This window comes from Drosophila simulans, chromosome 2R, assembly GCF_016746395.2.
Source record: "Drosophila simulans strain w501 chromosome 2R, Prin_Dsim_3.1, whole genome shotgun sequence".
In the NCBI taxonomy this organism is placed as follows: domain Eukaryota; kingdom Metazoa; phylum Arthropoda; class Insecta; order Diptera; family Drosophilidae; genus Drosophila; species Drosophila simulans.
This window is the reverse complement of record NC_052521.2, coordinates 18,817,573-18,833,047: the sequence shown is the minus strand read 5'-3', so window position 1 is coordinate 18,833,047 and position 15,475 is coordinate 18,817,573. Positions and strand designations below refer to the sequence as shown.

The following is a 15,475-nucleotide window of genomic DNA, read 5'->3' as shown; positions in this document are numbered from 1 at the left end:
TGCGATTAATTAATTAAGAAAGTTGTTATCAACAACAATTTGAAGGTCGCTAATTAAAGCACACTATCCGAATGGTAAAATTGTACATATGTATATACGAAAATAAGAGATTTATATATTATGGTGTATTTTTCATGAAATATTTCATGTAATTTATTTATATATAATATAAAAATCTTCAATAGAACACAAAGAAAGTTTTTTCTAACCGCCACATGTGTTGCATACTTGTAGGACTACAAATGCTAATATTAATGTCTTAAATAACTAAATATTTACTCGACTGTGGTTTTTTTTTTAAATTTTTGAAATTCTTGCCACCGATTAGCGGAGCGACCGATAGAAATCGATAGAACATTATCGCTGCAATCATACGGCACAACGCGGTTTCCGCCGGGGTGTGGTGACACTGCTGTGCGCTCTTCATTGGCGAAATAATACAAACACAAACATTTTGCGGCATCTAAAGCAAAAGATAATGTTTGGCGCCACACAATCGACGAACCGGATGAACGACTTCGAGGTCGCCTCTCCGCCGGACGACTCCGTCTCGGCGCTGGAGTTCAGCCCCAGCACGGTGCAGAAGAACTTCCTGGTGGCCGGTAGCTGGGACAGCACCGTCCGCTGCTGGGAGGTGGAACAAAACGGGGCCACCGTGCCCAAGTCGATGAAGACCATGGGCGGACCAGTGCTGGACGTTTGCTGGTCGGACGATGGCAGCAAGGTGTTCGTTGCCTCCTGCGACAAGCAGGTGAAGCTCTGGGACCTCGCCTCCGACCAAGTGATGCAAGTGGCGGCTCACGACGGTCCCGTGAAAACGTGCCACATGGTCAAGGGCCCCACGTACACCTGCCTGATGACCGGCTCCTGGGACAAGACCCTAAAGGTAAGCCCAACAAAGCGCATGATATTTTTCACAACTGTTTTCCGCTTAGTTCTGGGACACCCGTTCGCCCAATCCCATGATGACCATCAATCTACCCGAGCGGTGCTACTGCGCCGATGTGGAGTACCCGATGGCCGTGGTGGGCACGGCCAACAGAGGACTCATCATATACTCGCTGCAGAACAGCCCCACCGAGTACAAGCGGCAGGAGAGTCCGCTGAAGTACCAGCACCGTGCCATTTCCATTTTCAGGGACAAGAAGAAGGAGCCCACGGGCTGTGCGCTGGGCAGCATTGAGGGTCGTGTGGCCATTCAGTATGTGAATCCGGGGAATCCCAAAGATAACTTTACCTTCAAGTGCCACCGTACCACGGGCACCTCAGGCTACCAGGATATTTATGCAGTAAATGACATCGCATTCCACCCTGTCCACGGCACCCTGGTGACCGTTGGCTCAGATGGCACCTTCAGTTTCTGGGACAAAGATGCCCGGACCAAGCTCAAGTCCAGCGAGACCATGGATCAGTCTATTACCAAATGCGGATTTAACGCCAATGGCCAGATATTTGCATACGCCGTCGGCTACGACTGGTCGAAGGGCCACGAGTACTTCAACCCGGCCAAGAAGCCCCAAATCTTTCTGCGCTCGTGCTACGACGAGCTCAAGCCGCGCATTAACTGATCGGAGGACTACTTTAGCTTTAGTGAAAACCCCTACGCGTACATGTATTGCGAATAAAGTGATTTGGAGCGATAGCACAATGGGTTTATTCAGTATATCTAATGGTGTCCCTTATCTCCGTGTTCCTCGTGGCCGTGGCCATGTCCATGGCCGCCCTGACCCTTGCCAATGCCCAGCGCGTACTCCACGGCGACGGTGGCCAGGAAAGCGCAGAATCCCACGCCGAGTCCGCGGAAGAGGAAGGCGTTCAGGCGGGATCTGTGGGTGCCGAATGCCTTGGGCTCATAGCGCCAGACTTCGTTCCTGCAAGAAAGACAACCGGTTAGATTGGCGGTGCAGTCTAATCCCGATTTGAAAGCTCACCTCAGCCATGGATCTTTCAATCCCTGGCGGCCCAGAGCCTCCTTCACCTCCACGAGTTGAGGCACACTCTCCACCTTGTAGGTCGATGCGTGGGGCACCGTGTAGGGTTCGCCGTGATGTCCGCCCATTGCCGTACTGGAAATCAGGAAAAAACGGTGTTATCCAGGATAAAAATCATATATTTAACCTAGCCCTGAACAATTACATAAGAATGTTTACGTTTGACAAGCTGCAAGGCCTGCTAACAATAGCCAATTGTTTCTACTGAGAACACAGATAATTTAAATGATATTTGCTGACTGATTAATCGGTTTAATTTCCGTAATAAAACAAAAAACTAGAAGAATAATAATTTTGTTAAAATACGCACAGTTGACTTAGAGATGAGCAGTAAACGATATATTTAAGCAGCTGATCTATCGATGCATGACACGGAGTGACTAAAAAACACCACAGTCATCTGGCACTTTTCGCGCCAATCACTTTTTTTCAAAAGGAATAATGAGAAATGCAAATTATTTCCATATTCATTTATTCATTAAAGGTATTTTTGCAATTTGTAGAACATTTGTAATTTATAAACGTGCTTAAGTGAAAATATACATAATTGGATTTCCCATTTAATTCTCTAGTTACACAATAAGTAATAGTAATATTTGTAGGATCTATAATTAATAGCGTTTCTCTCTTTGATCGTTAACTTAAATATGTGTTTTTGCGTGTATTTTGTATAGTATATATAGAAAACTCTGGCTCTTCGAAACTTTGTCACTACAAATGGAAAGGAAACGGGCTAAGACTTTAAGCATAGATACATACAACGAAATACTGATGATTACGCTCTATCGCTTTGTCATTTTGCATTGAATTGTAATGGCTAGGTATAAAATCACTCGGCCCAAGTGTCCTCGCTTTAAAGTACATTACATTTATAGGTGTGCTTCACGAGAACTCTTACAAAGGGTTAAATCATATGCACTTTCGCCGAAATAATGTATCTTCGATCTGAATGTGAAATGCAGAATGCACAATCAATCAATCTAACGAACTTTTACTTTCATCTACTTTTGGAAGCGACTTGTTTACAAATTAATTTTAAATTCTCCGCTCCTGGTTCTCCACAAATGCTGCCATTAATCGGGGGAAACACGCTCCGCCCTTTTACTTAACGTTACGCGTCGGTTAAAAGTTAAAAGTTAAGGTCTATATCCGGTTGTTAAATAGGTTTGCTTGAATCACATTTTGAATTTCTAAAGATTAGTTGATTTTGTTTCATAATTTAACTCATGTTGCTACAACAATTTAGGTATTCTGAAATCAAATTGTACTTTAAACTTGTGTTCCCGCCCAGTTCCCCCATATATATTCATATTTTTTCCTCCAGATCTGGTTTCTTTAGCAAGCTTAGGCGCACTCCTCGGCCACAATCTCGTTGAGCAGGCGGTTGAGGCTGTCCAGGCCGGTGAGGAATCCCCCATCGGGTCCATGATGCACTGGAGCTGCCGCCGGAGTGGGTAGCATGGTGCCATTGCGCGGCACAAATGCCGTGTGGGCAAAGTCAATGAGCCGGACGTCCACAAAGCACTGGTTATCATCAGTGGGCGGTGCCGACATGTCCAGCGACTTCGAGCTTTGCTGCAAGAGTGCATTGCGTCGCTGCTCATTGTTATTATCCAGGAGCAGGCCCGACAGCAGAGATTGCTGGTTTGAGATACTCTCGCAGCTGCGCAGTTGTGGTGCTGCCTTAGCTGGCGAGGATACGGCCGAAACGGGCGTCGAAGTGATTGTCGACTTCTTCGCTTCTCGCAAATCCGATTCGCCCAGGCTCGCAGACTGCTGATCGTCATCATTGCATCGTAGACGCTTCACCGCACCCTTGACCGATTTCAGAGAGGAGGCGCTGGATGAGGCGGGCGAAACCAGTGAGCGGACGGTGGTGCCGCCATTGGAAACGCTCGAGTTTCCGGCAGTGAGTGGCGGGGAGGACGCAGAGTCGGCAGCTGTGGCGGCGTCAAAAGATTGCTGAGACTTATATCGCTTAAACATAGCCTCCGTGGGCCCAATGATACTGCTTTCGTAATCCGAACTTGCGTCATCACTGCTGTTATTGCCTAAAAACAAGAAGGACTTGGTTAAGCTGCAAGATATATAAATATATAATTAATCTTACATGTCTGCCGCCCACTGGCCACAGCCTTTATCTGCTCGGATAATCCGGAGAAGTCGTCGCTGCTGTTGCTGCTATAGTTCATCCATGAGTCACCGGAATGTGGCGATGAAGTCGTCACGCTGGGCAGCGCTGGCTCAGGGTCCAGAAATACTGTCTCTTCGGAGATTGGAATGAATGCGCCCTTTCCCTTTCCGGCCAGGCCAGCGGCAGCGGCTGCCGCTTTGGCGGCCATAACACCACAGGTCCGAGGCGGTGGCATAGCCGGATGCTCATCCTCCTCCTCCTCGTCGGTAGTGGTGTTGTGGGATGCCGTCTGCTTAACTCCTCGCGCCGCTGCCTCTGCAAATCCACGCTTGTGCAGGTGACGTCTGGTAGCCAGGTTGAGCAATGAGTTGGAATCGTTGGAGGCATCTGCATCGTAGTTGCAGGCATCGCCTCCTGTGCTGCTGTTCGTGGCCGAAGCGTTGCCACTGTCGGCGGCCACCAGGTGCAGATCGTCGTCGGTGTCGTGCGCCTCCAGCTCATCGCCAGCCTCGTTGCCTGCCTCGTCGTCATCCTCCAGATCGTCCTCGTCTATGCTGTTTTCCGGATGATAATCGAAGACGGTGCCAGGCACGGTGGCCGACCTGGGTGCCTCTGGCCACTCATCCTGACTCATCGAGGGAGGGGGGGCCATTGGATTCTCCTCAAAGCCCTCGTACACAATGAGCAGTGAGCTGGAAATTAGAATTTTATAATTAGTACCGCATCTAATTGCTCACATTATGTGTTTCTATACATGAAGACTGTAAAGTTGCGTACTTACCAAGAGTAGAATCTGTAGCTCGACTGCTTCTCAATCACCCTTCGTAATTGGAGCAGGCGCTGCAGAATCTTGCGGATGACACGGATGCGTAGGCGGTAGCCATTGTGAAAGAAATCGTGCAACGCAGTCTTGAATCCGCTCTCGTTAAGCTCGCGGCCCCAGTACTTGTCACGCTTGGCATACTGTTCCAGATCGGCCAGGTAGGTCTGCATTCCGCACAAGCGAACGCCGAGCGATCCGGATGTGCTGGCCGCGCACTTGGCCATCTGCTTGGAGCGCTTCTCCGCCGACGCATCATCTCCATGTTGACGAGTGCCCATCTTGAGGTCCAGGATGCAGGGATTGCGGAACTGTGAGGTGATGTTCTCGAGCATAAGGAAGTCTGCAAGATAATATATATAATTATATATACAATGAGGTACAAGTCTTTAGAGGGGAAAATGCTTACATTGCTTATTGGTGTTGTCCAGTTGTGAGATGCTTTTGATCACCTCAGCCGCCTGTCCATTCTTGTGCACCTTCATTCTGCAAGGGAATAGTGATTTAGTATGACTTTCAGCGTTGGAGTGCACATGAAGAGTACCCACCTCAGCACCTCATCCCGCTTCCTCTTGGAGGCGCTCATCTTGCGAACGGGAACAGCGGCCGCGTCATCCCGGAAACTGGGCGAGTAGCGCTTGTCCAGCTTGGCTCCGCCCATGGTGGTGGCCTGCATGACGCCTGGAATGGACACAGAGAAGAGCCGGGTAAAGGGATTATTAAACTGCGAGTAAGCTTACTCTTCTCATCTGGCTGTAGTTGTTTGTAGTTTAGCATCGATTCGACACGAAAGATGGGTTACGAGGATTATTAGGATGTGGCTGAATGTAGAGGCAGAGGCAGAGGCAGCGGCACCTCGGTTTTAATTAGCAGACACACGAAATGTTTCGGAACAGACAAACACGATTACACTCAAGGATAATGGAAATAGAACACTGCTCAGGTGACCAAGGCAAAATTACGTTTCAATCAACTGGGGATAACTTCTTTGATCATATGAGCAGAGTTTTCAAAAATTTCTTTGGTGCAATGAGTTCGAGAAGTGCATCATGCATTTCCAACGGCAGACGGAATCAGATGGCTTCCAAATGTTTATGCGTTTAAATGGAGGTAGTAAATAAGCCTAGTCCTAAGCTAAGTTGGTGCAATACAGATAGATAGAGACTTAACAAACCGACGCAGTAACAGGTGCATAGTAAAGTAGAAACATGGGTTTCAAAAACTGGCTAAGATTTTCCTCAACTTAACATTCTAAAATGGTATCGTCTTAACTATCATACGGTAGAATCTAGAATCGTATCGTATTCGTATGGTATATTAAACATTGGTAAATTAACATACATATGTAAAATAAATAGATTGATGTGTTTTAATCATACAAACCCATTCGATTTGGCTCGCCTGCATTCTAACCGACAGGACGGAGCAGGGCGGACCTGATCACTGAGGATCTCTAGGGATCGAGATGAGACGAGCGGAGTGGAGACGGCGACGACGACTACACAACAACACAACGTTCGAGGGAAGGAGGGCGGCACGATGTGCGTTCTGAACAAACACATAAAATAAAACTCGATTTTCTTTGTTTCATAGCGGAAAAAAACAGTTCTTTACACTTTCGGCATTACGCTTTCCCATTTTCCCGATGCCGATTCCGATCCCGATCCCGATAGAGGAGGACTCTCTGGACTCCGGTTCGGATCATTTCAGTTCGGTTCGGTGAGGTTTGCTTGGTTCGGCGGCAGATCTCGAGCGGGTCTGTCAGGCAGGCACCTCGAACCTTTGGATAATACGAGCATAGACGTACATGTAGTGGCGGGTCACGCCCCCCGATCCGGGCAACCATAATCTATATATGTATATACATGCGCCGAATCGAGGGAGTGCATTGGTTTAAATTAATCCATTTCCATTGAAGTGATTGTGCAGTTTTTGCTGACAAAAAGTGTACAATCCTTATGGAGGGATTCGATTTACGATTACATTACATTACATTACTTTTGGGTTGGAGTTTGCTTGGTATTTTGGCTGGTTTTGTTTGGTTTTTGGTTGTTTGGTTTGTGCGACTTACCCATTGCTCTCATTGTTCTACTAACTAAGGGGCTTAATCGGAAAAGGTCTCTGGTTCGGGCGTTGGCGACCCGGACTAGTTACTAGTTCCAGGCGTCGTCGAGTCAGAGAATGTTCTGTGGCATGTGGCAGCTATAACGTTTTTGGTTCTTTTATTTTCGATCTTCTCATTCTTATTACAAATCGTTAAAGCTATAGGTTAGCTACATATTATGGTATATGGTTCAGTCTTTACGTTTTACGTCAGTTTTTATTTCTTTTCTTTTCTTCTTTTCTTTTTTTTTTTTTTGGTTTTTTTTATTTATTTATTTTTTTTTTTTTTGGAAGAGATCGGTTTTATTTTCATTTAAAATATTCAACTTACAGACTACGGATATCACATATTTTTCAGTTATATAGTTGTAGAGAAAAGTACTAAAAATAAAAATGATATTCGAATGCGATTTGGTTTGATCTAGGGACGATACAAGAGGAGCAAACGCAAATTGGTTGGTTGTTTGGCTTAATCATTTTTGTTTGTTGCGAGTTAATTCAAAAACAAAAGTTCGATTCAATAAAAAATTGGCGATTTCGGAACTCAAGACACATGACAAATGCTTGGCGCGATTGAGAATGCTGAATTTAATTATTATCTTTTTCTTTTTTCTTTGGTTTTATTATTTTTTGTTCGATTGAATGAATTAGTTAATTCGAAACGAAAGAGCAAATGAAGCGCTTCGACAGAATCGATAATTGGCATTTAAAAGTGTGATCAGTTTGGGATGCGGGTGATGAAACAGTCGGTATCTTACCTTTGTACTTGGGCACAAACTTCAGTATGTCCTGCGGAATGTTCTGGTAGAAGTCCAATTCGCGCAGGTTCAGCGGCTTGATCACCGTCGACTGGTTGAGCAGCAACAGGCGAGTGTGTCCTCCGACCTGCAATACAAAAGATACAAAATCAGGGAATTAGCATTGTAACTAATCTAAAACAATGTTACTAATCTAAAACATTGTTACTAATCTAACAGCTACCAAAGCACGTAGGCAGCATTTTGTTTTACTTCTGCGGGAAGTTCTAATCTGAATGCTATGAGCTTGAAGTGGAATGTTTATGGCCCTCTAAAGCTCTTAACAAATACCTAGATTAAAATGGAGTACCAGCCTTAAGATGGTACATTTCTATAACTCCCATCCAATGTACATATATGCCAAACAACCAGTAACATAACATAATCTCTAACAAGTTCTTTGAGAAACCTTCTAACTGGCGCGTGGCCATAACCCTGATTGCTGATATCTTATCGTCCTACGCTCCTACGTCACTTCTTTGCTTTAATCGGAGGCACAAAAGCAAACTGCCGGGAAACTCTAGGCACCCATGAGAATCTGGGCATGGGCTTAGTACCCTTTAACCTTACTGACAAAATTCGAGTGATTCGATTTTATGGTGTCATTGACAATGTTTTAATTGAAGATGACTAAGAACGTTGGCTAAAATATGAAGTCGATTCAGGCCCGGTTAAGCCACCGATTCCGAAAACCTTTGGCGATGGACAAGCCGTCTAGCAGCAACAGCAATCGGATGAGCAGGAGCACTTCGAACTGCAGGAGCCCTGCCATAGTACGTGGTCCGCTAAGCTCTGAGGAATTTCAGGAGCCGGCAACGGCAGTTGCCACACACCAACGGCTTTTCTGGAGCGGCCAGCGCGGCTCTACGGCGGGCAGGGATGATAAGAACAAGCCTGATTCGACCGCCGCCGCCGGAAAAAAGAAGCCACCTACGTCGACAAGGCAGTCAAATTTTACTCAGACGGAACGGAGTCGGACACACCGCAAGCTTAGTACGCGGAGCACGCGTTGCAATTCGGTGGCAGTTACGGCGCTGGTCAGCAAAGAAAACATACCACAAACATCCGGTAAGCGCGGAAAAAAATCTGCGAGCAACCGAAACACACTAATAAGTAGCCCATCGAAAACACTACAATTAAAAACGGCCGCAGGGTACAGAAGGCCGGAGGACCTGACCGCTCGGTGCAGTGCGTCGCACGAGGGGCGCAAGCTTCTGCAGGAGCGGCTGACGGTGCGGGTGGACGCACTGTTCAACATGCTCTTCTCTGCCTCGCCGTTTCTGCAGAGCTTCCATGAGCGACGCAAGTCCACCGATCTGAATATGGGCGTCTGGGCACGGAATGCCGGAGGCCAAAATCAGCGCACTGTCTCGATGACTGTGACACTTCAGGCGAACGTTGGTCCCAAAACTGCCAAAATTACCGAGACACAGACCATGCGCGAGTGCAGCCAACCCGGCCAACTGTACTCGATCGACGTGCAGAGCGTCAACGCAGACATCCCCTACGCGGACACCTTCGTCGTCCTGATGCACTTCTGCCTGAAGGCCACCGTGGAAGAGCACACGGACGTTTTGGTCTTTGCCCAGATCCAATTTCTAAAGTCCGTGTGGGCAGTGGTCAAGACCTTTATCGAGAGGAACGCGTACGCGGGTCTCGAGGAGTTCTGTCAATCTCTATACAGCGCCCTACTGATTGAGATTAGGAAGAGGTAGGCGGCCAGATGGCTCAAATACACATCAAAATATTTGACGGTCTTTGATCGGGTTTGATTTGGGACTCACCTGGTTGGAGAGCGGGTGCAATGCCACCTCATCCTCATTGTCCAGAAGATCCTTGCTCAGCTGTGGGTTCTTTAACGACTTGCCGACAGCGGTGGCAGCGGGAGCAGCTGCTTCTGGGAGCAGCAGTGGTTTCTGCTTTTGTGGTTTGGTGGGAGTGTTGCAGCCACTGGCGCTGTTGTTGTTGCTACTGCTGCTGCTGGAGTTGCTGCTGCTCACCGACAGCTGCTGGAGATTAGCAGTTACGAGGCTGCTGCTGCTGACAGGACCATGTTGTTGCTGGGACGGCGAGGGAGATGAGCCTTGTTGCAGGAAGCTGGAGCCACTGGCGAACTGCAACTGCGATGGCACTTGGCTTAGGCTACTGGAGATTTGTGCCACAAGTTCTTGCTGCTGCTGCTGTTGTTGCTGCTGCTGCTGCTGCTGTGGGAGCTGCTGCTGCTGCTGTTGTTGCAAGAGTAGATCATGTCCATGGATGCGTCGCGGCTGCTGTATATTTGGAACATGTTGCTGATATGACGACAAGTCAGAATCTCCCATGCCCCAATCCCCCAAGAAATATACCATTCCCCGCCGCGCGAAACAGTTTAACGATTGCTGTACGCTTTTCTTTTCCCCGGAGCTTTTTCCGCTGAACGCGCTGCTTGGGAAATCCGTTTATCCTGCTGCCGCTTTGTTCAGTCTGCAATGAGAGAAATGTGAAGAGGGAAAAATGGTTAAAAACAAATTGGGTTAAATATGCAATCGCCTTAACCTGCCACACTTGATCGCGTTATGGCCTGAATCATCGCGGGGTCGTTAATTCAACTGCCCCAAAACAGGTTCTCATACCGCATCGCATCGCATCGCATCGGATCGGATCGGATCGGATCGGAGCAAGTGCATTCAGCACGCAGGGTTCAATGTCATTTCCGCCACGGAACACCAGACGCGCGACTGCGGAGAATGCAAATGAGTTTCGGTTGCGATTCTGATGACGACACATTAAGTGGCGGGCGGGGACGACTATTCCATAGTTCTTGAGTGTAATCAGTTTAAGCAAAATACTTTTTTATTGAATCTTATCTCTGTTCCAGCAAATGCTTAACACTCCTTATCATTGTTTTGAAGTCCAGCTCGCCTCATAGCTCATTTATCAATTGACAAACGACAGTAGATGTGCGAGGATCAATAACATTTGGCGCCCTATCAAATTTCGAATGTATCAATGTAAAGATCAATCACTTTATAGGCGACTGATCCGTCAACAAACAAACTAATCGGCAAGGGGATAGGGTATATATGTTATTGAAAGGCAATCAAATCAGCCTGCGAACCATTTAATGCATCGCGCTTTTAATTGTAAACAATTGCCAATGGGGGAGTGGGATGATGATCATGAGTTGGGGCTTCTACTGGAACTAGTCAAGCGTGTGGCACGTGAACAAACGGGGTCGGGAATCTCCGCTGCTGATACGACGGCTGGGATCAGAGTTTCTCAAATTAGTGTGCTGGCAATTATATTAATAATCGAATCGCTGCCAAGAGAAGTGGCACGATTTTCGAATTGCGTTGTAGACACACCTACTCCAGCCTCTGTTTATCACCAAACCTCTGGCAAAATAGCTATCCACTAATCGGCAATGCAAACAGGGAAGTGCAGACGTCATAAAGATAGCATTATGCATATTTGCCAACTGCTGGGATATGTAATTATTACCTGATCTAGACCAGACGGCGTCGTTTGCTAATCTCAAAGCCAGACAGGCGGATAGTTAAGTGCATATGTAGGTATGAAGATATGTAGATACGCAGCAACTACCGAGATACAATCATATTTTGGGGGAACCACAAAAGGCACTTAACCGATTTGACGAAAACAGGTGTTGGGATGATGAGGTTCGTTAACTCGGGGTGATTCACTCCGTTGTCTTGTCTACGCCGCAAAAACAAAACGGAGAAGTTTATCGCCGCTTCCAAGAGGCTAAGGCTGCTGCTATTTCGACAGCGTTATTTATAGCAAATGCCTTTAAATAAATGGGTGTTTACCCCGCGGCCATCCGTTAGTTAATGTCCCGGGAAAATGTCAAGCCAAAGTTGCGAAAATTGATTGGAACACGGAACACAGTCGACGGAGGCCTAATGTATATGGTATATGGCTAATCGGGCAATTAATTGAATACGATAGATAGAGATCGATGATCAGGCAAAGATCGCGGGATGAGTAAGCGAAAAACAATGGCCTTATCAGCGAGTGGAAAAAACTTAGCAAATATGGCAAGGAAAACTTTGGGGAAACCGCAATAAAAGCAAGTACGACGCAAAACTAGCCTCCCCACTCCCTGCATGCTCCACATTAGTAGGAGGTTCTGTTTGCATACACATATGTGTGTGTGTGTACATATGTACATATGAGCGTATATAAGGTGAACTGAAACTGGGTCAACGACAGCGAATAACGCGGACAGACAGAGGAAGGGACTGAGAACCGAACTGAAATGTAACTGAAACATCTGCAACTGCGCCGGAGGAATTCCGTGCTACTTTGTCCGGAGCTTCTCAGTGCGTTGCCCAAAGCAAATTTGATTAGCAAGTCGAGCCAAAACTCAAACACGCATTAAAATCACCTGCCAGCTGTTCTGTCACACAAAGGCAATCAAACGAGATCTACGATAGTAAAACAGCTGACACAAAAGATACATTCAGACCATTACAAAAGATACATTCGAAGCGTTTTTGGACTTTACGAGTAAAACTGACGCCGGTCTGTTGAATTTGGCAACTCTCAAAACAAGCGAGGCGATAGCGTATTAAGTGTAAATTGACGGCTAAACAATCTCTGATTAGGCCAATTTAATTTACATACTAACAAATTTGTTTTGACTTTTCAAATTTCAGTCTCAGCTGCCGAGACAGCAAAGTTCATTGGGCCCTGTTCCCAATTCCATTTCGATGAGATTTGCGGGGAATACGTTTTGAATGTTTATATGCATAAAAAGCTTATAAACGAAAACATGGAACTTGTATATTTATCCTATTTGGATCGTTTTTAAATTTAATGGAATCTTTTTAAGAGGATTACCTTTTCTTTGAGCTACATTGCTTTGAACTTTTGAACCACTTAAAATGAGATTGGTGTTTTTCTTGCGTGCAAAAAGCAGAGTTGCAAATCATTTGGGAAATTCAACTCGGTAAGTAAACGCAAATTGTTTGGCTGCCTGCCAAGCGAAGTGAGTTCACTGAATTTGAAATTTGCACATGAAGTAGGAAGCTATGTGAAACGAGGTGGAATTTGAGCAGTTTGTTATTTGTTTCCTAGCATTTTGCTGAAATTCAAAAGAGGGCAGCAGACACAGGCACCCATACTAAACAAAAAGGAGGCCTGCCTTTGTTTGTTTGGATCCCCCCATCCCCGTCCACACCCTTCCTTTCGCCAATCCATAGTGCACTGTGCCCACTGATAAGCGCACCAGTTATCGCATGAAACTTAGTTGGGCGAATGTGCCTGGCAACAAAAACAAGGGGATTATAAGGCAACTCAAATAAACTGTGAGAAATCCACCGTAAATGTATAAATGCTGGAGTGAAATCCAAGCACCTCTTCATAGGCCAGTCAGTTATCATCGGACTACGCGCGAAAACAATCTAAATCTTGCGACAAACAAATGCGATAAAAACAGAAGTTGAGCAATTAAAACAGCAATTAGTCATGTTCGTAAGCGAATTCAATGGGCAATGGAAAAGTTTGATACTTTTTTCAGGCTTTAAGCTCTTTACATCGAGATATTCGCATAATTTTCGAGTAAACCAAACTGGATTTTTACTGTTTTTGTTTTTTAACTGCGCCAACGAAAGCAGGTTGATAATACCGCGTATCAAAACAAAAAGCAGCTGAGTTCGATATCTACGGGAATTACGTGTACGAAAAATAATACAAAAATCAGCGAGAACCAAAAAGAGAGAGATAAAGTAGAGATCATCTCGCACACACTCGCACAGACACTGAATACATGAACGTATTTCAAAACAAAGCAGATAGCCAAAGGCAAGAAGAAGAGGCAGAAGCAAGAAGCAGCACATTAAAAAGAAAGAAAGAAACGCCAGTTGAAAACGACTCTACGTGAACAGTGACGTCGCAGTCACGACCAACAAAGAGAGAGGGAGAGCGCGCCAAGAGTACTTGCCCTCTCTCTTCAGCTATTTTTACAGTGCACATACACGAAACAAAAAGTTAAATAAAATGCAGACACACAGCCGCAGACCGAAATTACACACTCACACATAGTCAAAAATCGCTAATCGCTTTCTGGCGTCGTTTCTGTGTAAAAGATTTTACCTTTTTCGAGACACCTCTGCGTGTCCCCAATGCGAGTTACTCTTTTCCAATTCGGCTCTGGCTGACTGCGATTCAGTTTTTCATTCAGTTTTCATATTTTCCACGGCGAAAAGGGAAAACCACACTAGCACTGGCACACACACACATACAGCGATGTGGATACGCTCGATATGTATACAATTTTTGATGCTTCTCAATTAAATTTGATTTCTCACATGCGCGTTGTGGCTTATTTGCACTTTGTCACACACTTTTTCACTTTTTCCTTTCAGATCGCGCACACGTCCGTTCCGAGCGAAGTTTGTAAAACAATTGAACGAAGCGAGCGACGTTTCCCAGAAAGAGGTACACGGTACGATGGCTAGAGTGGGACGACTGCAGGCACCGCGACACTTGTTCGCCCGCACAGCGGCTGTCTGTGTGAGTATAAGCGAGTCAGATAGTAGAGCCGATGCGCTCTCCAGATACTTTGTGAACAGCTCGTGCACTGAAGAAAACGGGCGGTTGTTGGTAAATTCAGTTAATTTTAAAACCCTAATAAAATACTAACCTTAACATATTAAGAACGAATTCGAACATATCGAAGGCTTGAAATATTTATACTTGGATGGCACCCACACAAATCTAATAAAATTTAGAAACTATGATAATATTTTTCTAGACTAACCGACCAAGAGTTTTTCTACGCGCATAAGTTCTCTTTTCCCGCGCACCCTTCTCTTTCTGACTCTGTGGTGCTGCGCTCTTCTTCGAAATAGTGGTTCTTTTCCCAGCTCAAAAATAAGTTTTCTTATTTCCCAACTGATTTTTCTCGGATTTGAATATAGATGACAAATTGTCACAGGACACGCGCGCGCTCTCAATATTCCCATTGGAAGAGTGTCCTGTGTTTGTATCTATATCATTTAGTAGGTCAACAAAGGTTCCTGGTGGATGCGATGAACTCTATTAATAGATCTCACCGCTTTAAGCTGAAAATCCAATCTGCAATTCCAAGAAACCAATTTAATTGCCCATTGTGACAAAAACAATAAACAATGAAAAGTCTCTTTGGTAAACTGTTTTTTCCTCCCAATCTGCAAAGCGACTTCTGCCCACTGTTTGGCCACAAAAATTCCGGTGCAAATATTTGTTGACGGAAGCTACCCTCTATATGGTAAATAGAATCGGGCTCCCACCGATTTCCGCACAATTGGGGCTCATGAGTGGAGAGCGGCCTAATTAAATTAGCAGGAAAGGCACCAAACAAATTTGAAAAAAGAGTGCGAACAGCTGCCGATGTTGACAATTGTTCCATTATCGTTCGCATCTTATCTCAGAATATTCCGCTCCATTATGGTTGACCAATCCATAGGTGTGATCGGTGCAAGGGGCATGTTGATACGGACTGTCTGGAAGTTCTCGACAAGGAATCAGAAATAGATTAGGATGCTTTACTGCTGCCAGTGGCGCAGCCATCGATGATATTATCAGCGGGTGACGGCATTCCACCTAAAGTTAAAGTTTATAGCTTTAGCTTTCACTAAACAATACA

At 45.6% G+C, this 15,475-nt stretch overlaps 5 protein-coding genes across 8 annotated transcripts in view; 2 read left to right on the top strand and 3 right to left on the bottom strand.

Annotated features, from left to right (window-relative positions):
- The first annotated feature begins 375 nt into the window (after positions 1-375).
- Positions 376-1,642, top strand: LOC6735596 (protein Rae1). Its single transcript, XM_002082480.3, has 2 exons — positions 376-886; positions 936-1,642. Exons 1-2 carry the CDS (start codon positions 479-481, stop codon positions 1,566-1,568), a joined length of 1,041 nt encoding a protein of 346 aa, XP_002082516.2. The 5' UTR covers positions 376-478; the 3' UTR covers positions 1,569-1,642.
- Positions 1,631-2,375, bottom strand: LOC27208273 (NADH dehydrogenase [ubiquinone] 1 beta subcomplex subunit 3). Of its 2 annotated transcripts, none has more exons than XM_016183863.3 (3): positions 2,302-2,375; positions 1,932-2,066; positions 1,631-1,871 (listed from the first exon to the last, which is right to left on the bottom strand). In XM_016183863.3, the coding sequence occupies exons 2-3, from the start codon at positions 2,057-2,059 to the stop codon at positions 1,667-1,669; spliced, it is 333 nt and encodes a 110-aa protein (XP_016028956.1). In that variant the 5' UTR covers positions 2,060-2,066; positions 2,302-2,375; the 3' UTR covers positions 1,631-1,666. The 2 variants fall into 2 exon arrangements, with proteins under 2 accessions (XP_016028956.1, XP_016028957.1); XM_016183864.3 differs by having other exon boundaries at positions 2,137-2,304.
- A 605-nt stretch (positions 2,376-2,980) lies between these two features.
- The window catches only part of LOC6735594, a 23,108-nt gene continuing 10,613 nt past the window's right edge, over positions 2,981-15,475 (bottom strand). The window contains exons 1-8 of one of the 3 annotated variants that reach the window (XM_016168699.3): positions 13,942-14,258; positions 9,630-10,308; positions 7,807-7,933; positions 5,494-5,626; positions 5,355-5,431; positions 4,907-5,288; positions 4,102-4,817; positions 2,981-4,042 (exon numbers count right to left, since the gene is read on the bottom strand). In XM_016168699.3, coding sequence (XP_016028951.1) covers positions 3,336-4,042; positions 4,102-4,817; positions 4,907-5,288; positions 5,355-5,431; positions 5,494-5,626; positions 7,807-7,933; positions 9,630-10,193 — 2,706 coding nt within the window. In that variant the 5' untranslated portion in view covers positions 10,194-10,308; positions 13,942-14,258 and the 3' untranslated portion in view covers positions 2,981-3,335. Of the gene's footprint in view, positions 4,043-4,101; positions 4,818-4,906; positions 5,289-5,354; positions 5,432-5,493; positions 5,627-6,328; positions 7,310-7,806; positions 7,934-9,629; positions 10,309-13,941; positions 14,259-15,475 lie in introns of those variants that run through there. The other 2 variants (XM_016168702.3, XM_016168701.3) reach the window with 2 other exon arrangements.
- Positions 8,391-9,602, top strand: LOC6735595 (protein Aster-B). The gene is made up of 2 exons (XM_002082479.4): positions 8,391-8,913; positions 8,998-9,602. Exons 1-2 carry the CDS (start codon positions 8,496-8,498, stop codon positions 9,558-9,560), a joined length of 981 nt encoding a protein of 326 aa, XP_002082515.2. The 5' UTR covers positions 8,391-8,495; the 3' UTR covers positions 9,561-9,602.
- LOC6735592 overlaps positions 14,043-15,475 on the bottom strand; it is a 14,143-nt gene continuing 12,710 nt past the window's right edge. Inside the window, exon 5 of the mRNA XM_044922628.1 lies at positions 14,043-15,432. The gene's annotated coding sequence lies outside the window, so the exon portion shown is untranslated. The remainder of the gene's footprint in view (positions 15,433-15,475) is intronic.